The following is a 24,125-nucleotide window of genomic DNA, read 5'->3' on the forward strand; positions in this document are numbered from 1 at the left end:
GTAAATTTAAATCCTGTGAATTTAAAATTGTCGTGAGAAAGCCCAAGTCCATAGCTGCCAGACCAGCAGAACCCAGCCCAGAAGAGTACTTCAGAGTGTTTGTACCTGTCCTAGTTTTACACCACGTTCAGGCAGTGTAACAGCATAAACAGGCAGGAATATATCGTTCAAGTCCTCTCGTTTCTTTTTTTCTGGGAGAATGTTTTTCTTGGAGGAAAAGCAGGAGAAGACCCTGGTGAAATTTTTCAGGCACAGGACCAGATTTTAGAGTACGCCATCACATACCATGGGAAGAACGAGGAGTAAGTACCAGTTCCTCAGCAAAGTCTGTGTACATTAAATACCTACTGTCTATGGATCTGGGCTTTACTGGTTATCGTGCACAAACTGGGTAATGGTACACGTAAATATCTGATTTTCAGGGGAAGGTTTGACACACATTTTGCATACTTCATCATTACCCAAAACCAGACTCTTTGTGCTTAGGAAATAAATTGCGAGGAAGAAAGGGAGATAGAGCAGATATTACTGAAAGGGAAGGGTAGGTGCTGATAGCCAAAGAATTTCTATATTTATTCACTTTTCCTTTGTCCCACCAGAAAGACAATAGAACAAAGAAGTAAAGGGGGAAATTATTTCAATCATGTTCTCTCAGAATTAATTTCCTTTCAAAAATTGGTTTCTGCCTAGGAGGCACAGGTTAATTATTGAGAATGTTGGTGATCGTTTTTCCCTTGACTACTTCTCGCTAATAGATTGCAAAGAAGGGCAAGCCAAATAGCATTTCTTCTTGTTTTCTTTGTAAATTGCACTTACATTTTCATCTTTCAACTGAAACAACAGGAATTACAGTTCATTACTCATATCTGACTGAAAATCTGCCTGTAAGCAAAAGCACATTATTCCAGTAATTTGCAGATGACCCTGTTAGTTTTATTAACATTTATTGTGTTGCTAAAGAAGTTATTTTTCTATATTCAAAAAGGCTGAAAGCTGCAATAGCCTCAATAAAAAAAAAAATATTAAATAACAATTGGCAAAGTGAAACGCAGAGCCATATAGCCATATTTGAAACCACATTGAAAATATTATTACAGGTCAAAGAGTCTGAAAAACATTTCCATCCATGTGTAACAGTTATAAATAGTGGAGGCTATTTATTTTGGCTATAGGACAACAACACTGTTTTATGAAAACCTCCAGAGTATCAAAAATTTGCTCTTTATTCTTTTAGGAACAAATATTTTTTGGGCATTGTCACGAAATTTGAATAATGCATAATTGTTTCTGGAAAAAGACCTGAGCTCTGCTTTCTGGGTAGGGGGTCTCTCCTTCTCTGTCTCTCTATAGAAGGATCATAAGATAGACATGAGAGTTCCTTCAACTCTATTTTCTGCTTGAAGACAGCAGAGTTTTTTGCTGCAGCACCAAAATTAATTACTTCACTGTTCAAGCACAGTCCCCTCATCAACAACGGATGATGAAAGCTACAGGCTTCCCCTGTCTTCTCCACTACTGCCCACAAGAAAAAAGCTTTGGCTTTTGATGCAAAATGTTCTTAATGGCTCTAATTACAACTTCTAATAGAATTAGGGCAGGAGAAGTTAAACCACCTAGAAGGAAGCAGTGCTTAGCCAGATCTTCAATAGCCAGGTCTAGATACCCAGGTCTTAGATTTTAGATCGATATAATCGAAATAACAGGTCTTGCAGGGAACCCAGGCCATGACAGGCCTGACCATGGACCACACGGCCTTAGTATCAGCAAAGCAGAAGAAACTTCAGTATATCCATGTGGCAACACCACATACCAGGACCACTGTGACCTTCCAGGCCCTGACTTGGATTCACTGAGCTAAAAGACTCCCGGGATTTAATACCTTGAATTAAAGAAGAAATAACCCTGAGTTAGGGAAAGCGTTATCTTCACCCTTGTGTAGACATCTCAGCCTATGGAGAAATCCCAGCAAGAAATGCCCCCGTACCTCCTTCCTTTCCCATACTTAAGGAGCTAATGGGTGCCCCGTTGAGAAACAACTTATTCCCAAAAGACCCTGGCACTCTTGACACAGTGCCATGAAACAGGACACAGAAGCACAGAGCTGCTGCTATTGATCCCTGAAAAGGTCCCGCTAAACCCAATAGATCAAGGGATGTGAATTTTCAGGGGTATACAAGAAATTTGGAGTTAAAAAAAAAAAACAAACCAAAAAATGAGATCTCAGAGAGCCATACAGTTTTCTAAGAAACCAAAAGGAAGGAAATTCATTCATATTTTTGCTTTCTGATGGGAAACTACCACAGACACTACTTGTTAGTAACAAACCGATTCTGTAAATACATATGATTGCTTAGACAGTTTTAGTTAGGGTCCTGAAAGAAACGAATGTGCGTCTCACAGGGAAAGGTAGATATTAATGTGCAAAGTCAATAATCAAATAAAAAGTATGAAAATATTTTGGTTTGATATTATTAAGTAATGTGTTTTGCATAGTTTGGTTTAGCTTTGTCTATGTGTCAAGTAAAAATAACTTGGATTTTTTAAATGCTAACCTGTATTCCTACATAAAGGCCAAAATAAGGCAATGTAAGTTAAATATTTCAACCTTATTAAAAAAAACCACATTTTTCCACATGAAAAAAGTATTAAATCAATATATCCCAAAAATCAAGATTTAACTGAATCATAATTTGCCAGAGCAAAACTATCAGAACATCTTTATCAGTGCAACTCAATGTCATAGTTTAAACACCAAGTGTAGCACTGAAAAAGTAATTACTCTTACAAAAGGTTCTCCTTAATGGTAATATAATAATTACATTTGTCTTCCTTTTTAAGCTACAAATTGTCACTGTGATTTAGGGCTCAATTTGCAGCTCATTCCCATTCATAGTAAGATATGTTAATACGTTAATAAAATATAGAAGCATTACTAACTTGCAGTGTTAATATTTCCAAGAGAAAATTATTTATATTACAGGGATCCTTCCAAGATATTTCAAAACACCATACATGGTTGATTTACAAAAACTAAAAAATTTAAAATCAGCTTTCACTAATTAGTTAATTTAATTATTCAGCTGACATGTTTGGGGGAAAATTGGCCAATATCCTTTTATTTAGTCTGCATTTTTTTAAATAAAGACTGTTCATTCTGGTTCTTTCTCTCTTCTATGAGTAGAATTAGACATGACAGCTTTGTTTCTCAACTACTTAGATTAGCAGATTATTAAGCATATTGTTATTCTCCAATAGTAAAAGATGCTTTCACATTTAGCAGACAGATATGAAAAACGTGGTGGCTGGAGGCTACGTACAAATGACTTTCAGCCAACTTCAGGCACCCTTTCCTAGCAGTAACTTTTTTAACAGGATAATTAACTATATTATATTCCTAGGGATGTGGCAGACTCTCTGTAACTGTGAGTGGTTCATTTTAAGCTAAATGGTTTTATATAAATAGAGCTTTGCATAGGGATAACGCTGTAATGAAATCTGACTCAACACAGATGTCAGAGTAAATGAACATAACAGTCCTTTCTGGCCCAATAAAGCATGAAATTATCCCACAAATTCTCTTTTCTTCTCTAACACAGTGGATCTTGATAAAACAGCCATCATCCTTTGCAAAGAAGGATGCCAAAAGACAAGAAACCTCTTCACCTTTCTTTCCTGGCCATGCTGCCTCAAGACATCTCCCAAGTCCTTACTCAGGGAAGGGAAGGACCAGAGGTGGCTCCGTGCCCTTCACATATTTCACCAGTGTATGAGTTGAGCATTTAGCAGAGGTAGCCCCAGAATGGGTGGCCTCAGTACCGGTCACGGCAGCCGGGGAACCTCCAGGCTGTCCTGAGCCACCCTGGGGCATCCCTCTCTGCCAGGCTGGCTCTGAGAGCACCAAAGAGCAAGAACGTCCCAGAAAAGCAGGAGCTGGTACTGACACCTCACCGCATAGAAGCCGCTTAACCAGACGTTGGAAATCAGGTATTAAGTACCAACTAAAATAAAATATATTTCATTACTTGGATTTTGCTTACTCAAGCAATTCGGTGACCTTTTTTTTCTAGTATCTCTGTCCATTTGCATCCCTTCTCATAGGGAACATGGGTTTGGTTATTTACATTAGGAAGATTCAGTTGGAAGATTACACTTACATCAACAATCTGCAAACCATCACAGCTTTCAATCAGTTTACCCCAAGCAAGTTATTTGTTGAAACTTTAGGCTTATGTTTGCAAAGAAAATTACATCTGACCCCTAAATCCCAGTGAAATTCATTGAAAGTCGGATCCCTTGACTTCCTAAGGCTCCTTGGGAAATCTTAACCTCAGTTATTAAATTATTCTGACAGTGAGAGAGAGCAAGATTGACAGGGAGGTCCTCAAAGAATGATACTGGCGTTGCTTGGAATAACCATGATTGCAAGCGTTACCAGTGGTCTCTGCCGTTGTCAGAGCTTTTCCAAGTCTAATGAAAATCAGTCTGGCATCTTTCCACTCTATGGGAGTTTTTTACAACATGTGACAGAAGAGAAATGTCTTGACACACTGCTGGACCCTTAACTGCATTTTCAGATTCATACTGATAAATTTGCCAACAAAACAAGCGGAAGCAGGCAGCTCACAGGCAAAGAAAAAGAGTAAAAATGTTAATCACTAAAAACCATAAATATCTAGTACTCCTTCAAAGAGCAAATATAAAGCATGCAATACACTTCTGTATTGCATGTTTTACTTAACTGCAATTGTAATGGATTGTACTGATAACTTTAACAAACTCTGTTATCATGAGATTAATTTATGATGGTATAGAGTTTCAGTACAGAACTCACAAATATTTATTAAACACATAGACTTGAAGATGTGGTGCAAGCCTTAGTATTATGTCCTATAAAACAGGTAAAATTATAATATGAAAGTTAAGATAATCAAATGTGAGAACACTAGCGATAAAACTCTTAAATTTTCAATCACTGTTTAAATCATACTTGCTTCTAATAAACTCCATAAATAAAAATACAATCTACAATAAAACATTTGCCTTCAGAACAAAAATCTCTCTGGCTATCACATTTCCTTGAACTAAAAATGCTATGTAAATTATTTACAAGTTAATATAACATGCTTAGATCCATACTTTTATATCATTACACAGATAATTATTTGACACATTCCCATCACTCATCTAAATTGCACATCTATAACAAATTTTAAAAAAAAAAACAAGATTACAAGTGTACTTCTGCCATCAGTGCCGACACTACACTCAGACCATAAATGGCTCAGACAGAACAGAACAAGTTAAAAAAAGGTCTTTGCAGAACTTCTGAGAAATGCAGACCTTCATCTGTTGCAACCTCTTACACAGGTAAGAAGTTCTTCAACTGTTTTATAAAGTATTATCATGGTAACACTCATACACAGAATACAGGAATCAAACATCGCACAGTAAATTAAACTTTGAGATATCTCTCCTCAAGAAAGCAATTCACCCATTGTATCACTGAGGTCACCGTATGTTGTACCTCAGTGACACATCCTTGTCTAGAGGGCGATTCTAACCCCCAAAACTCCATAAACCCTTGTCAAACACGTCATGGCTGCTCCATTTGTGCTCCAGACAGCACAGCTACTACTACTTTGCTCATCAGTTTTGAAGTGCTTTGTGGAGATTTTCTGAGCTGGAGCCGTACTTACAGAATGAAGGCTCTTGCTGCATCAAGCACAATTAAAGCGCCATCTGCTAACTCGTATAATAAACCACTCGGGCAAATGTTTCTTTCAAACACTAAAACTGTTGGGAAAAACTTAGCAACTAAAAGATCAAAACACTGCAGTGACAACACCAGCAGAGAGAGGGCTGCAGGATCAGACGCTTCTTCTTAGCAAATATAGCTGAACAACCAAGCTAAAATGTTACTTCTCAGTTTCGCACGTGAAACAATGTGTAAAAAACTCAAACAGCATGCATCTCCTTTTCCAGAGGAGGAACAATTCAGAGGTACCACCCCAGGCTCTTACTTTCAGGATATTTAGCACATGGCTGATGGCCACTGCCTTCCCTAGCCATTTTTATGAATCCATCCTTCCATTTCAGCTGTACCTTTACAAGTGTCCAGAAAGAAAATCTTTTATTTAACAGAGTATTTTTGGGTTTAGTTTTTAGTTTTCATATAATCACAAAAAATATCCGATGTTTCAAGCATAGAAGAACTGGCTCAGGAGATGAACTAAAAAATAACCTATTTTCATAGGCCTTGAAAAGAAAACAAAAAGTAAAAAGCTTAAATCACACTACATTCTCCTTTACATTGATGTGATACAGAAAAAAAAAAAAAATCAACAGAACTCAATTAAATGTATTCATACTTTCACAGGAAGAAACAAAATTAGAAAACAGCTTTCTCGCCCTATTGCCCAGTTTCAGGAATATCCTGAAGACTCTCAGGTGGAAAACAGGAGCACTGATTTGGGGCACAATTATTTACCACCTAGTTACTCAGTAAGCTCACCCAAGTCATACATTTTATGTGCCGTCTTTACTGTTGATACTTTACTCCACTCAAAACAAAAGTAAAATAGAAGGCTTTCACTTCTGTAGAGTTTTTGTTCTAGAAAACAAACATTTGCAACAATTCTAAAATATTGTAGTTGTTACTATTGAATGGTCTGTTTAATTTCCTCTCCAAAGACCTCCACGAGTATGGTGCCACTGCACCGAGATGTCCTCCTGACAGTCACCCATACCATGGTTCTCCCACGCCTCAGACTGTGGCTGTCATCATGTAATTAATACAACTTCAAATATCTGCATTGGGAAAGCTGTAAAGGAAGGCCAAACAATCAAGTTTTAATCTTAAAGAATGGAAGCTATTCCCCTTCCTGCATTTCAAATAAATAAAATAAAATAAAATAAAATAAAATAAAATAAAATAAAATAAAACAAAGCCAAGCAAAAAGCATGGGCATAAATGTTCACAGGTAGCCTTGTGACACCCGAGATACTGATTTCTGCAGAGAGAGACCCATCAACTTTGTTTATGAGAGGAAAGAGAAAAGTCAGGCTTGCAAATGAGTCCTATCCCAGTGGCGGGGTTCAACAGAGGTTGCCTTTGGCAGAGGGGTGTGCGGTGTCCTGCCTTGTGCCTTCACACAACTTTACCAGCTAACACTTCTGCAGGACCACCTGCTTCCACTTAGTGCCATTTCTAAAAATTACAATACATTACTATATTTTCTCTATCTTCCTATTTTATTAATTTTTAAATGAAAATTCTTTGACCTTCTGTTGCAAGAATAATATATTTGAAATAAAAAGAAATACCTTATCAGGCTGTAACATCCACCCCCCTGTGTGCTACTCAGTGAAAGGACAGCACTTAATCTCAAAGGTTATTCTACACCATTTTATTATTTTTTTTTTTTAGATCAGATTCATCATCGCAGTATCCAAAAGCAGATTATAGTATGGACACTTCAGCATGAATTTAATTTCTCCTGGTTTTGAGAAACAAAAATGAAATGTTTGAGATAAGGGAGAACAAGGTGATGTTGGCAGCATCCTGGGGAGATGTCTGCTTGTCTGTGCGAGACGCTGGGAGAAAAACTCATACTGCAGGAGAAAGAAAGGGAGTATGTCTATTACGGGGGTTGATAAATCCCTATCATCTTTTTTACATTTATAATTTTATCATATATTTTCAATATGCAATATTGCCTAAAACCAAATAGGTTTTATATTTGGCTGCTATTCTACACAAGCACCACATTAACGAATAATGTATTACTATTAATTACAATACTACCTTGAAAATTTGTATTTACAAGTGTGTAAGAAGCGTATCAACGGGTAATGCACTGTTACCTACAGTGTGGGAGCTTCAAACATTCGCAATAATAGAGGGGAAAAAACCTGCAGAGAAGATATTCCACTGAATGATGTGCAACGGGGAAGACATCATTCCAAGTACGACAGTAAAGAAAAATCCCCTCTTCCAAAATACTAAAAATACACGAGCTATTCAGCTAAACACCCCTCATTTCAAGAAAGTCTGTGACTCAAGGAGTGAAAGTTTCAGGCAGGCGTTAAAAATTCAGACGTTTGTTGCAGCTGCCTCTCTTCAGGCCTGCAGAGAAGCGATGGCAGGCGGCCTGCGGTTCAGCCGCCCCGCGTGGTTTCACCCCTGTGTCTGCAGGCCGCTGCCCTGGGGTGCTCCGGAGAGCCACCTACTCCCCCGCGTGTCCCAGCTGTCCCCCTCCCACCCGCTCCCTGGTTGTCCTGGCTGTCCCCCTCCCCACGAGGGCCAGCAGCCACCGGCAAGCTACAGGAGGGAAGGGATCCGGGCTGAACCTGGCCCTGCCAGTGGAGGTGAGGGAGTTTTCTGCCAGAGCAGCGGCAGGAGGTCTGACCCACCCTCTCGTCACAAAATCCTTGAACCCAGCGCCAGGGAAGCGGCAGCAGCACACACCCATGGCCAAGGGAGAGGAGCGGTGCAGTAGAAGACCTCCCTCCAGGCAGCACCCCACGCTGACATGAAAGCACATCTGCTGGCTGACCAAAACTAAGTGACAGCCTTCAGGGAAAAGGGCCTCCAGATCCAATTCAAGTTAAAACTAACCCTTAGTTTTTGCATTATATTAACAGCATATCGATGCTATTAAGGGTATCCAGAAGCCTGTAATTCAGAATGCAACTCCTTGTGTTCATTTACCAGACCTGTAAGCTATTACCACAGTACTAACAACATTCAGCTGGGGAGTCCCAGATGACCAAGGAAACCAAGTGCCATACATTTAAAAATCCATCAAAATAGCAAAATCCAAATGTTTCTGTTCAGCTTTCTTCTTGAGACATAAGTAATCATTAAACATCGCGGCTCTAACCCAGGACTTTTGATTTATTCCTTGGACGAAGAATAGACCACCTTGATATGTAACTCTTGGACCATACAGTAATGTGCAGGAAGAATACTTTAATCACACATTACTTGCAAAATCTGAATAGATATAGAAACAGACTATCAGTGCAATACAGCAATATATTAAATGCAATTTGATATGGAAGTTTGCTCCCAAAATGGAACAATAAAGATATTTGTACAGATAAGCATCGGTAGAAGAGGTGAGGTAGGGTTACCTAAACACAGGCAATCTCTAAACAAAACTGAAAAGTCTGTGGACGGCCCCTCACAGTTATCCAAATTTTCTGTGATTACAAGTACAACTCAAACTGGATTATATTAGTGTTCCTGCACAAACAGTAAATCATCACAGACATCGTCCTTTTAGTAACGCGCCCTGCTGAAACCCATCAGGGAAACATTTACAGAATGTCAAAACAGGTAAACCTGAAGCCACAGAGCTGGTATTCTCAGAGGGAGCAAATGGAAAAATTCATACTCTCCAGCCTCCTGGACTCTAAATATGTCTTGAACAATGTACTGGATGAAAACAGGAGGGAGAGGAGGTACACAGACAGTGGTCTTCAAACAGGGACATTACATGTATTTTCCACCCTAGAATGAAGGGAAGTTGAATAATAAGAAATGGAAACAAAACAGCAAAAATGCACCTCAAAATATCAAGCTATGCAAATAAATACACACTGACGGCTAAACATTTTTCCATCAAAAGTGCTTTTGTCATCAAACTCAGATTACTAATAATGAAACCTGTGCTTAAACTGTTTTCACAATGGAAAAGAAACTGTTTTATTTTTCCCTAATTGGTTTGGTGACTTGAGAAAGGTTTAATAAACAACAGGCATTTTCTTTATTTCAGATTACTTAAATAAATTTGGTACAAAAATCCCAAGAGGACTTGTTATCTGATTAAAAATGAAAAAGCATTACAGATTGGACCCCACTCCCATTCAGCATCAGGTGTACCTCATTATCTTCAGGGGGAATATGAACGTGCCTACAGTTAGTTGTGATTTATTAACTTTTCTGCAAAGCTTTTCTGAACCTAATGTTCATTAGAGGCCAGACCTGAGAACCACAAGACCAAGGCAGAAGCAACCTATCATGACTCTGGCCTCCATAAGCACAAAAGCATTAGTATTAATTAAACGCCTCCAGACCTTCCTTTCTGCTCTGACTGCGCTTGCTGGAGAGCTAATTGCTTCTCTCCTCCAGCACGCGCTTATCGTGCCTGCCCTGCTGCATAGCAGCCAACTTCATGTTTTCTAAATGGGATGAACAGCCTGCAGATAGTAACTCTGATTGCTTCAGATCTTTTCAGGGTGCCTCGTAAGACAGTTGAAACGTTTTAGGCAGACTAAGTGATCTTACGATTTTTCTTCATCTGAATTTTTCATGTCAGGAAATGAGCTGAATTTTAAAACTCAAAATCTCAGTGGCCTTTTTAAAGCAAGTGCATCAATTAGAAAGATGAATAGAAAGGTCTTGATTGCAGCTGGCATTACGATTGTGAGACATTAACATTTCCAGCTGAAGAGAGGACTTAGTTAATATAAAGATTAAGAAGTACTAAGGAATCTAGGAGATACAAATGACAAATATGTTTATCAAAAAAACAGCTCTGAACTGATGGCACTGACTTGTGCTCTATTATTACTTGCTTCACAATCCCCCGTAAGAGGATTACTGTCTATTTTGGCACTATGTATAACAAGAGTATACAGCACATCACCAAGGGGTTGTACGAAAAGGCTGCCTCGTATCATCACACCCACACATATATTCTTCAAGTCAAATCTCCCACATTAGAAAACCACCAGCTGTCAGTTCCCCGAGCTCCACACCATTTTGTTACTCAAGAAAATGGGGAAAAGCAAAAAAAAGTCAAGTCTTTTGCTTTTAATTTAACAGGAATGCAATACAGTCTAAATTAAGGGCAGAACTGTATTATTTTTCAGTCCTCTGCATACAAAAATAACCACGCTGTTCCTCACACTCCGTATCCTGATTCAAAAGAAAAGCAGCAGACAGCAATCCTAAGAGCATCCAGGGACTCTCTGACACAGTCACAAGGGTTACGCTACTGTCTCTTTTAATGCTATGCTACTAATTCTTCTAATGTCTCCGGACAGGCCACACAAACTGGGATTAATCCAGCCCTAGAAGAGTTGCTTAGCCCAGCAGTTGTACTTTGGAGAAACCTTAATGCTTAGACCAGAAAATAACTGATCTGAGCATCTTATTAAACTAGACAAGGGAAACTCGCTACGTTCCTAATACACTACACCAGTTTCTTCCTGTCAGGCACAATTCAAACAAAAAGCAGCTGGCTCATAGCGTAGGATGCCTTTCTGCTAATATAAACCTCATGGCTACGAAACTCTTCTGCCGTGACCATTCAGCAGCCCTCTCACTGTCTGTACCAGTTACATCTTTTTCTCCTACAGGAAACTGGTCTACCTTGACCCAACAGTTAGCAAAAGATTTCAGCATGCCAATTTGGGCAAACAAAGAAATGTCATTTCTCACATACCCTGGAACTGTGACATATGATAGATCCCTTCTTCAGTCTTTGTAATACTCAAGATATGCATAAATATACAGTACAACTCTACGCACTAAAACATGGGGGCTTCTTGAAAGCATTACACTGCATCAGACCCATGGTAAGCTTTTCTTTTTGTAGGATTTAAATTTGCAGTGTGGGGACGCAGGGGAGGATGAAAAGGGGAATAAGGATGAAGGGGAGTTAAGTACAGATCTATCCAATCATAAACAGCTCATTTTTACCTTATCAGAACAGTTAAAATATTACTACTTCCCCAAAGGAGTAATAGCTGCTCTAACAACATCAGTGTCGGAACTTTCAAAATTATATTACTTCGTATATTCCTCTATTTTTCTCTGATAAATTAAATCTCTTGTTCTTACTGTAGACTGAGAAGGCATATATGTACGCAAGGCTCTAACTCACCAGATTTAAAAGTTTTTTTCAACTCCTTTCCCATTAGCTGGTCTGGCAAATACTAGTCAATCAGTTTTACTTCATTTCTCATAGAAGGCTGATCTTCTTTTAATTATCAAATGCATGGGTACAGTAGCCTTAGCCACTCTTTTTATTTTGCCTTTCAAGGTGAAATGCCTCCCTACTTGCTGTCTGTGCTCTACTTGCTCCTGAGTGTTCAAAGCTGGAGTTTATTGAGTTTATGGGTTATGAGTGTCCAAAGCTGGAGCTCCAGCTCATAACCCATAAAATCAATAAGCACAAAAAATGTCCGAATCAAACCAAAAATCAATTGCTAGCAAATATCAAGTAAGGCAAGATGGAAAAGATAATGAAGAAAGGTCACAGCATAGGCTCAGGTGCAGAGGTACTCCTAAATGCAGAGAGTACTCTTTCAGAAGTGCTCATCTTCCTTCTCCCAGAGCTTTTGGAGAAGCCATGGGAGTAAACACATGGATATCATTGCCGACTTTGCTTCTGCAGCCAAAGAAATTCACACTGGCCAGTTATATCTTAGCCATTATGATCACTGTACCAATAAAATATTCAGTCACTGAGGCCAACGAATATACAGAGCTTCTGCAAAAGAAAAGAGCGCAACTGCTACTTAGGAACTATAATTTAGAGTACAGCTCTTCCTTCAAGCATCGATTCAGTCCTTAGCTCTGCCTTTGAAAAATTACTTACCGTACAGCACTACATTACAGTGATGCAGTGCTGAGTTAGAGCCTTTTTACTCTCCTTGTATAGGGGGACCTCCAGGTGTGGTAACAAACTAACACCTACTTGTTTCAGACAACCCCAAAAACCCACTTCCTGCCCTCAGTCATGCTATTAGCAGATGAAGCATAGTTTTCTGAAATTCCTCTTTTAGGAAATTATGTAACTTACCAGATAAATGTCTGAATTTGTGTGCATCAGCACTACCATATTGCAGACTCAAAAGCTCATGTGTTACGTGTGTTACCTGTATTCCTCCATGACTATAAAATTTCCCTAGGGATCCCCTCGCTATTTCTGTCACTAGACAGCTGTATTAAATCAAGTTGATACAAATTGCCCATCATGTTTGCAGAAATTATGGACTGTAAGATTATGTAGCGGTCTTCTGTGAATTTTTTACTTTTTGAAATGGGAGGGTTATTACTAAATCTATTTGCACTCCAGAAGGTTAACACTCTCTATTAAACCCCTTCTTCCCTCACTGGGATGAAGTAGCAAACAGAAACATAAATTCCAATTAAAAATCACAAAGTGGCAAACTATTTTGTTATTATATTTTAAACTCCAGCTACTGAAATGGCAGTGATCAGCGTGAAGAGGCACATTGGGCAAAAGCGGGAAATGCTGAGCTGGGGGGGCAACGAAAGTGTAGGCAGAAGCAAAGCTTCTCTGTTTTCTCCATCTCCAAAACTTCCTGGCCTCGCCAGGGGCTTTCCTGGACTCCACAGACACTTGGAGCAGCACCTTCAGCCTTTCCCATGGACTGCATCTGGAACTGGCCCCAGGAGGTGCCCCCTGGCCCAGAGCCCCTTCTGGCTCTGCGCCCCACCACCTCAGACCACACCAAAGCGGCACTGCCAGTCCCACACCGCTGGCACTGAACCTCCCCTTCTCCTTCAACTTTTCTGTTTTTTCTTCAACTGAAAAAACACACTTAATCAGCATCATCAGGGAATTCTACACATGAATTTCTTGTGGGTTTGACCTGCGAGGCTATGGGATCATTCTTTTGGGACCTTTGGTGGAAAAGGTAGTGTTTTCAGTTGTCTTACATATAGCAAAATCTACTGAGTCAACAGCTCAGCTGAATACAGCAATTTCTCTTTAAGTACAGGGAAAGGCTAACACACAGCAACATCAGATAGTACCTTATAGAGTATTTCCTTTAGATATTTTTAGACACAAATGAGGCTTGCTTAACACATTTTGTTTGAGTAATTACAGGTGAGCGGCCACCACAGCATGCTCACTACTATCTTGCTATCTACTTTGGTTTATCTACACAAACGCATCTCTTAAAATGACTTCTGGGAAGGTTGGGTATTTAGATTTTAATCTAACCAGGGACTAAAAAAAGCAGACCTGGGAACTAAGGTGTCATTGGGAGCACTTGACTTCAGGAGCCCACTGGCACCTTTGAGTGCCTACACGACACGTGAAGTCAACAAGGTTCGTCTACAGTGAACAAATCTATGACAAAGACTAGGGTGAACTACAACTCGAGCGCAGAACAGCAAATGCCATTCGATGGCTAGTAAAGCACCTATCAGAAGATACACTCAGCTTACTAAATTCAAACAACGGAACAGCTGGTAGCTGGTTTCAGAGCAGCACTGGATTTTAAGAAAATCAATGCTGAAACACTCTTGAGGCTTTCATTCTCAACCTGTAAGCACCAAAGGTAAAAGGCCCAGAGGGTAACGGTCAGATTGAGGTCCTACTGTGCATGGTGCAAGGCAAAGAAAGTGTTAATATCAATATACGCAAGGAAAAGAACGGGAGCAACCAAAAAATATCCCAGCAAGCTAATGAAAAGAATGCAAGCTGCTTAAAAAGAACCTGTACTGAAAATGGAATGGAAAATCAAAGAGGAACAGCACAGGAGCATACGATTAGTGAACACAGAGTACTGTCTTGCAAGTATTTCACGTGATACAGTTAATGTTTATTTTCTTTTGAATAATTTTTGTATCCGCTTGTTCAAATTACAAGTAAAAATATACGTGTTTTTTTCCAACTGCATCTCCTCCAAACTTACCATGAAATGTAATTCATACCAGTGTACGATGTTTTTCACTGGTGTAATTTGTCTTTGCTGCCAAGGAAGCTGTTTACCTACATGAGAATTAGTGCTTTGAGATTAGACTATCAGGTCTAATGGCAGCATAAAATAGCACTCGAGTTTCTGTGTTCGCACTTCCTGATTTCTAAGGTAAGAACAAATTCCCTGTGGCAGAAAAGAGGGAACAGGAAAGACCCGGGTTCGTTAGCTCTCCCGTTAACACCATGCAGTGTGTCTGAATTTCTGGCTTTGTGACAGCACAACAGATGCCCAAACTCCCAACTGTGCAGTGGCAAAGCAGGACACAGCCCATACTTCTCTGTGCTGCCGGACGCTGACATATTCTTTCCCATCACGGAAAATGTCCTGGTTTTTGCTGGGCACTTGGAAGGAGTTGGGGTACAGATCTGGCTGACTCAAGTGAAATGCTGCATGCACACTGCAGAGTTGTCTACTGTCACAACTTTCCTAGCTCCATCCCATGGGCCCAGATAGTCCAACTGAGCCATGGTAAAAGCACCGCAGTGCTTGAATAAAAGCATGGACACCAGAACTCAGAAGGCTAATTAGGGTTCATAGAATCATACAATGGTTTGAGCTGGAAGTGACCTTAAAAGTCATCTAGTTCCAACCCCCCTGCTATGGGCAGGGACACCCCCCACTAGACCAGATTACTCAAAGCCCCATCCACCCTGGCCTTGAACACTTCCAGGGATGGGGCATCCGCAGCTGCTCTGGGTAACCTGTTCCAGTGCCTCACCACCCTCAAAGTGAAAAATTTCTTCCTAATATCTAATCTAAATCTACCCTCTTCCAGTTTAAAGCCACTACCCCTTGACCTATCACTACAATCCCTTGTAAAAAGTCCCTTTCCAGCTCTCCTGTAGGCCCCCTTTAGGTACTGGAAGGCTGCTATAGGGTCTCCCCAGAGCCTTCTCTTCCAGGCTGAACAGCCCCAACTCTCTCAGCCTGTCCTCATAGGAGAGGTGCTCCGGCCCTCTGATCATCTTCATGGCCCTCCTCTGGACTCACTCCAGCAGGTCCATGTCCTTCTTATGTTGGGGACTCCAGGGCTGGACACCGTACTCCAAGTGGGGTCTCACCAGAGTGGAGCAGAGGTGCAGAATCACCTCCCTCGACCTGCTGGCCATGCTTCTTTTGATGCAGCCCAGACTATGCCGCTTAAGTGCCTTCAGTTTACAGCCCTAACTACTCCCAGCATCCCCCGTAGCTGCTGAGCGCAAAGTTGCAGAGTCACCCTTGGACTTGGAGCTGAAATTTTGACAGCTCTGGCAATGGAAGGTAGGCGATCGGCTTGTCCTGCCCTCAGAGTCCATGCAGCACCATCCCATCCATCAGCAGCACCAGACAGAGCTGACACTTACTTTGACCCCTACAGTCAGCAGAGGCAACAACTGCCAGAGGGGACTAGTTGAAGTATGTGCCGTTTTTGCATGGTAACTTCTCAATTGCTTTCAAAAGAAATGGGAAAGGCATGTAAAAACAACAAAGAAGGAAAACTGAGTTCATGCTTCCCAAGTAACAAGGGTTTTAAAATTGCTATCAGGGTGAAAAAGACTTAAAACAGGATTAAAAGGAGAGCGTGAGACTAAAGAGTCTAATATGATTGCGTTGCTTTTCTGCTCTTTTAAAGTCGACGGATGAAATCCATCCATCTACTTTAAAAATGAGAATTTTTAGATGCTGGCCTTCAGGATGAAACAGCAGGTCGAGCCTCATTTATATAATTGCCCGTGTTCCCTGCGCAGCCAAGACGGAAACCTACGTATCTTTGAATGATGGTAGAGAGAAATCTGGTCTCCTCTCTTCTGACTGCATAAGCACTTTCACAGCAATTAAGTCCTCCCAGGTGAGGCAGTCACTGAATGAAAGTTAAGGGAAAATGCAGGAAACACAAAGCACCTCTAATTCACTTGCAACAGGAGTAGTTACTGTGACCCTTTACAAAACAGCCAGGGTATCCAGCAGACAGCTAAAGTTTCCAGCCCCGGAGTAATCAGACACCGGGTCCCAAGCCTTCAGTTCCTGGGAGAAGGTACAAACAAGCTGCTACTTAAAGGCCACTTTCACATCTAAGTTTCCAAGCTTCTCCAGGGACCGCGGCAGGTTCAGACTCTTGTCTGCCCAAACCAGCCCTGCAGCAGAGCCCGCCAGAGAAGAAAGGAGCTGCTCTCCAAGAAAACACCATTCCCAAGCTCCAGCAGGGGAAAAGGGCGCTGTCAGCCTCAGAAACAAAACGCTAAGCGTTTTGACAAATGCTAAGCAAGGAAAAGATCTGGGCCTGAGACTTCAGTGAGCTTCAGACCCCTGGATCCAACACAGTTCTCCTTTAATATAAAAATAAAGAGACAATCAGGGAAGTATCTGCGTAAGTCTCTTCTTGCTCCTAAGAAGGGCAAAGCACATTTTGCCAGTTACTTCAAGCGGTGCTTTGTCAATACAGCTGCTTGTGAACAATGACATAGCTGATGGGAAGGACACAACAGGAGAGATGCAGAAAGCATCCCTAAGGGACACAGCACTGGCAGGGCAAGTGAAGGTGTATCACTTACAACGTTAAATCCCACAGGCAGAAAACTTCAGAGGAAAGGCTGCCCTCACCTTTCATTGAACCCACTGTATGCACACACCGCTTACAGATACAGAACCACACCTGCTCTAAATGCCTAAAGAAACTATATCTGGGATTACACTATGAAAAAAAAAGTATCAGTCCACCTATGGAGCAGGAGACTAAAGTGGAGAAGAAAAGAAAAGTTTGTCTTTCTATTTCCTCAGTTATAGGAAAGGGCAATAAAACTGCACAGTGCCACTTTAAATAATTATTAGGAACTGCCTGATGAGCACTTCAACAAAAAAAAGGATGTTACAGAAACGCCGTAGAAGCACAATACTGAGCCCTCTGTGTACTAAATCATCTGTGTGGGAAAACAGCACAATACATATGCACAAACAGACCCGCCATCGCTTCACCTGCATCCCAAAATGCTCTCTAGGCCCGGCCGCGAGCACAGGCGCTCAGCCTGCAGCCAGCTCTGCCCGGCTGAGCATGCAAACAAAGCAAGCACGTGTTTGTACAGAAAGGACTGCTGATGGGCCAAGTCTTAGTGTCAGCCTATGGATAACCCAAGATGTGGCTTTCACTCAGATGATAAACTAAAATCCTGTATTTGAGGAATAAGCTCAGCACGCTGCTCTTTTACAAGGGAAATACAGCAAGCAATAAAAAATGCTGGTGAACATTGCTGCTGATTTCAGCTTCCGTGCCCTTTTGCTTCAATTGTTGATTCATAAAATCCTCCCTCCTCACAGGCATGTTGTAAAAATAAATGTACTATGTCTGCAGGGTTTACCAACTATAGGGACCAATGCTGAGAAAAACCCTGTAGGAAACTAGCCTTCTCAGATATCGGGTAGCAGGAGGCACATTCAATGTAAACCACAAGTGATCATAGACTAAATGACAATAAAATGAAGTGCCAGTCAGATGTTTCACTGCTTCCAGATGGTCCCTCCTGTTCAGCTAGAAAGTTGATCCTGCCTTGGAAAACCTCAGTGATCTTGCAGCATCCATACAGAGGACCCGATGCCCTCAGCAGGCTCCAGCTCCTGTCCTCCAGTAGCATCCATAACCCCAGAAGTGGCCAGACCAAGACAAATCAAACCCAGTGGCACGAAAATCCAGTGCTTCCCATGCCAACATCCAGGCAACAGTGCATTACGGAGACCCAGCTCACCCAGCAGCTGCACTCTGCCCTGGGACACAGCAGGCAGAGGTGGTGGGTTTCTGATGGGAGAATGTGAAACTACTCCTTCTGCCCTCTCCTTCCAGGTGGGAACCAGATATAGGGATAGATTTAACTGGAAATACAATAAATACAATCAGCATACATACTTATATACAGGTTTTGTGGAAGTCTGTAAAAGACGTGAGGGGTACACAGAGCATCCAGCTGTGAAACACTGGTAAGAAGGTGATTTCCAAGCAGAGTATTGTCACAGTGAAATGGTTTACCTAATGCTAGAAACAGCAACCCACAAATGATCCTCACGAAAACAAAGCCAGAGTCCAAAACATTTTTCAAACTAGTCTAAATATTTATTCTTTTTCCAGGTTAGGAAAGGATTTTCTTCCCTGGCTCTCAAGCCATTATCTGTACGAACCCCATTTACACAGGTTTATCCAATTTTTCTGTTCTTATGTCATAAAAGCTTTATCTTTGCATTTTGTAATTACGGTTTATTCCCAAAACTATGGAGAGTCTGCATGAAATTAAACTGGCTTAGACCCTTTTCTCATATCATATCCTAACCAGTCTATAGCACTCTGGAAACTGAAATAAAATATCCTTAGCACACTTACTAATTCATACACTAGTCATTTTTTGGGGGTACTAGTGAAAACCATTCCTGAATGCTCAAATATTTTCATTAATGCAATATTTCTGTAAAACCTAACATTGACTTTCTATGCATGAATTTTCAAAGTAAATTCCTTTTTTGCTATAGTACTCACTTGCAAAAGAAGCAAATATTTTAAAATTATTCAAGCACTGTAATACCACTAATAAAACTTCCCTTTACAAGTGCCACAGTTAGTTGTAAGGAACTGTTTTTAAAATTCACGATACAATCACAAGGAGAATTCACATTCGAGGCAAACTATTGGATCCCTACCAAAAAAAAAAAAAACAGTTTAGAAAAAATGCACTGTGTTTAAGTGCTAGAATTTGACAAGTAGCAGAGACACCAGTTCAAACAGTACAAAACAAGACTCGTGAAGTCCAATTTGACTCCAACTTAAATTGCAATTAATTCAATTAATTAATTAAAAGGGGAACCTGCACACATCGGGCAGCTGACGACAGACATGCCACAGTACAGCCAAGCACAAACCGGAGGGACTTTAGGAGCGGACAAAGACAACTTAGTGATTGCCTGGTTTTTACAGAAAGTGGTGTGCAACTTCCATTTTGGATCATCTGTGATTAAGGGAGCCGGTTCTTGTATTTCCTAGGCACCTGTTACAATCACAACTTGTTTCCAAGCCTGATGTCATACATTTTCTCAAAGTTAGCATCAGGGCATCAAAGCACCGCCAGGTTTAAGGGGCAGGAGGACCCGGAGGTGGCACTGCCTTCACAAGGAAGAAACATCCCACAGAAGAGTGAGCTCGCACATTGCTATGCAGGCGGCCCAAATACCCATCCCTGCTTGGCACCTTTGTCCTACTAAAAACGACATACCACCTTGTAAACTGGCGCTGTGCCACCCTGACAGATGGACTTAAGTGTAGGCAGCCAAGAGACTATGTATAAGCATCAAATATGTTTTTTGAGAGCAGGACTTCCAGCCAGGAATGTTAAAACAGCTGTCCACATTGAGCTTGCATGCCTACACTTAAGAGGATATGCTATTGCCACTCGAGCCCTGAGCTGGATTAACTTGGAAAATAAATAAAATAGCTTCGACAGCCACATAAGGTGAGTTTTTGCAGAATCAGGATTAGTGATACTCAGGGGGGCTTTACTGACCTACGGTTAGTGGGCACATCCGCGGGGTTGAAGAGCCCTTCAGTTCTGCAGCTCGGTAGAACTTTTATCATGTGCACACTTGTAAATAAATGTTTCTCATCTGAACACATCTTTATATATGTTACTTTCCTTTGGGAAAAAAAAAAAAAAACATAGCATGCAATACCAGCATGACTACAAACAAACACATTACTGACCTTCCACTTTGTGTTAGAGGATACTTTTTTTTTAATTAACTGTCCATACTCATCAGACACATCTATCTGTGTGACTGGGATCTGTTTCACCGGACTTTCTTCTCTTTTCAAAACTTCAATTCCCATCGCCCACTCCAAGACCTTTTGTTAGCTCATGCCTACATGCACACATACATTTTACATTTTGACATCATTTGCATAGCTTGCCCCGGTAATACAATCATACTGCCGTGAGACACAGGCATTGCATAACACAAGATGTGCAGTGGCTGGGCTGCAGAGCCATGCCCCGGCCACCTCTATCCCATCCCCGCGCCCAGCTGGGCTGCCTGCCGCCCACAAATCCCTCTCCTCGAGGTCATGAAACATTCCAAACCACTGAGAAGCTCCAAAAAAACTTGTTTGCTCACATCAACGTTCCAAACAATGCTCTTTTTCTTTTTTGTCCACGGAACTCACATTTTACTCCTGCCCCTCAAAAAGTCATTGGCCTAAGTCTAAAGCAAGGTAAATATTCAAACCTGAACAAGTTAAAAGTTTCCTCAGAATTCCATGCTATTTAATAAAAGACAATACCAAGATTTCCAATGGCAAGCAACATTGCTCTTAGCCCTGAGTAGCTTCAAGACTGAAAGGAGGTGATGGTACATTTTACTCGGTGTTTAAACATGCTTTGTGTTCATTTTAATTCTTCTCCCTGTGGACACAATGAGATCGCAGCCATAAATTTTTCATGTACACGGTAGCTGGGTCCCTCATCTTCACTCTTTCGAATCACTACATATGAACTTCAGCTCTGCGGGGGTACTCCCAGTATAGATCAAAGCCGTCTTCAGTGCCTGCTGACAGGGTCACATACAGCCTTCCAACAGCTGCTGGTGTCTTTTACCTTTGTTAACTTTAAGGATGATCTTCGCCGCAATTAAAAGTTACCTGAGTCACTTTATTACAATTTCCTGTGCTAGAAGCGCTTCAGCGGCGGGCACCATTTCTCCTGCACAGTAAGGATTTCCGACCACTGACCTTGCTTCCCCCTTCGGTGAAGACTTCCTCCTCTCACACCATTCATCTCTTTCACCCTTCAGTCCTCACCTACAGCTTTTCCATTCCCCTTTTTTCCATGTTTTTGAGGACTGTATGAAATCGTCTGTTTGCAAAAGTTTCAGTCCACTCTCTGCTGCTCCAAACTAGTTACTAACCTCAGCAAGAAGATGCTTTGCCTTTTCTTACTGCCAATAAAGTTGTGCCCGGGTCAATCTAAATTTCCGTACCATTTAACCTTTCTCAGAGGGGAGGAAGAGAGGGAAAACACTTTGTCAAATATTTCATCAGGCAGATTAGCAATGCTGTGAAAACAACTTTTAGAAACAAATCCACAGATAATCCCTCTCCCTCCTTTCAAAAATCAACAGTGCCTCAGGCTTTCTCAAGACACCGCACACAGACTTGTGCACGGCTTTAAAACAGTTCAGGGAACAGTCAAATTGCTGAAGAACAGGTCAAAAGGAATAAAAACACTGATCCAGATCACTACTTTTGCTTAATAAAGTAATTACACACACCCCCCGAGTGTATTCCTTTCATGCATGTCTATTTTACACGGAATTATTATCTCCACAGTTATCGTAAAGCCAAAGTAAATTGAACTGCAAATGGTAATGCTGAGCATCCAAAACGCCTTGGCAGCTCTCTCAGCCCCGTAAGTGCCTCTCCTTATTGGAAAAGAATTTGAAGGAGTACGTGAGGTTCATTTTTTACAGAATCACGTAGGATACTAATGCAAATTCAGAGAAGTCTTCTTACACATTACACGAACTATCAAAAATGTACAGTGTTGGTTATCATGTTCAAACTCCCAAAAAGTTTAGTACTCTCTGAGAAACCCCTTTGTCCCATCATAAGAATGACTATCAGGACGACCTGTCTGTACCTGCCGAAAGCCAGGTGCCAGATCGCACTCTCATTTTGTTGCATCCCTTGAGCTCCCGTAACCGAGCTCTTAACCCTGAAGGTTTTACTTGCTGTTTTATCAACCTTTAACTCTTTCTGAGTTGCCCGATGATTTATCAATGCCAGCCAAAATTCATTGCTAGTTAAAGATAAATCAATGCTAGAAAAGTAAAACAAAGCATCCATAATCTCTCGAAGTGCTTATAAAACACTAACATTATAGACTCTAGGTTAAAGACATGCTGACCAAAATTTAGAAATACATAGCTTCTGTATAAGCAAAAAGGAACTTGAAGGGGCATGGAAAACTTTAACATTGCTTTCTGAAAAAGTCACCGGCTAATGCCAAGTGCTGAAAAGGGCCAGAGAAGCCGACCTTCTCTGCTGTCCCGTTCCCCGTGCGGGAGGGTGTGAGTACAGCTGTTTTTATGCACACTACCTTAGCTTCACCTCTTATCGCTCTTCACCACTCCACAAAACATTTTAGAACAGGAAAGCACGGCAATTTTACTTCAAAAGTTCACTTCAGAAGGAGAGTTTAGCACCCAGGTTGTTCTGAAGGAACAGGGCAGAAGTACCTGTAGCTGGTCCCTCAGAGAGATCTGGGCTTCAGCCTTCAAAGCACCCTGCTACTGAGATGCCTTACCTAGGTAAAGCGAGGCGTTTTCTTTCTTGACATTGTCATCTAGGTAGGTTGGTCCCAAGGTATAGATGGGTGTGGAGCCCATGCCAATGAGGATTTGGGCACAAATGAATAAAGCTACATAGAGAGAGTGGTCGTTTCCGCCGGAGTCTTTGACACAGGCCGGCGAGTCCCACTGCTCTTTGACGGTGCCATTGCCAGTCACGCACAAGCCCTCGTTACTGACGGAGGAGTTCAATTCCTGGATCTGGTACGGCGGAGAGATGAAATGAGGTAAGGAGAAGAGCGCAGCCCCCAGGGCGATGAAAAACCCCCCTACAGCCAGCCAGAGCGGCCTCCGTCCGCGCCCCCCGAAGTAGCTGATGAAGACCACCACCACCAGGCTCCCGATGTCGAAGCAGCTGACCAGCAGCCCCGACTCCGAGCTCTTGAGGCTGTATCTCCGCTCGATGGTGGTGATGACGCTGCTCAGGTAGCCGGAGACCATGAGGGACTGGATGAAGGTCAGGAAGCACATGCACACCAAGAAGAACCGCGAGTCCGCCAGCACGGCCCGCAGGCACGCTCTGCCCGGGGGGCCCGCCAGCAGCAGCGGTGGCGGCGGCACCGGGGGGCCCGGGGACACCCCCCTGCCGGGCGCCGCCGCCTGGCCGCGCTCCGTCCTGCCGCCGCCGGCGCTGGGGGACCGGGCAGCCCCGGCGGCGGCGGCGCCCCCGGGAGCCGGTCCCGCGGCGGGGCTCGGCGGAGCGCCGCCGCCGCCCCCCCCGGCCGCCAGGGGGGAGCCGAGCGCGGCCCCGCGGCCCCGCGGCGCCGCCCCGCCGAGCGCGGGCAGGCTGCGGCACCGCGGCGCCTCCGCCCGGCCCCCCGCCGCCGCCGCCGCCGCCGCCGCCGGCCGCTCCGCCCCGGGGCGCCGTTGCGGCGAGGTCCCCGCCGAGGCCATGCTGGGTCCCGGCCGCGGCCTCAGAGGAGCCCGGCCGGCTCCATCGCCGCCGTGCGTCGAGCGCGCTGAGGGGCCCGGCGGGAGCGCAGCAGCATATCGGGGAGGGGAGGAGGGAGGGGAGGGGGGTGGCC

At 42.4% G+C, this 24,125-nt stretch overlaps 1 protein-coding gene across 1 annotated transcript in view; it reads right to left on the reverse strand.

Annotated features, from left to right (window-relative positions):
* SLCO5A1 (solute carrier organic anion transporter family member 5A1) overlaps positions 1-23,994 on the reverse strand; it is a gene marked incomplete at its 5' end in the record, with an annotated part of 82,027 nt that extends 58,033 nt beyond the window's left edge. The window contains one exon of the mRNA XM_082479669.1: positions 23,058-23,994. Coding sequence (XP_082335795.1) covers positions 23,058-23,994 — 937 coding nt within the window. The remainder of the gene's footprint in view (positions 1-23,057) is intronic.
* Between the last annotated feature and the right edge of the window lie 131 nt (positions 23,995-24,125).

This window comes from Vanellus vanellus (genome assembly GCF_965231255.1).
Source record: "Vanellus vanellus genome assembly, chromosome: 2".
NCBI lineage: Eukaryota > Metazoa > Chordata > Aves > Charadriiformes > Charadriidae > Vanellus > Vanellus vanellus.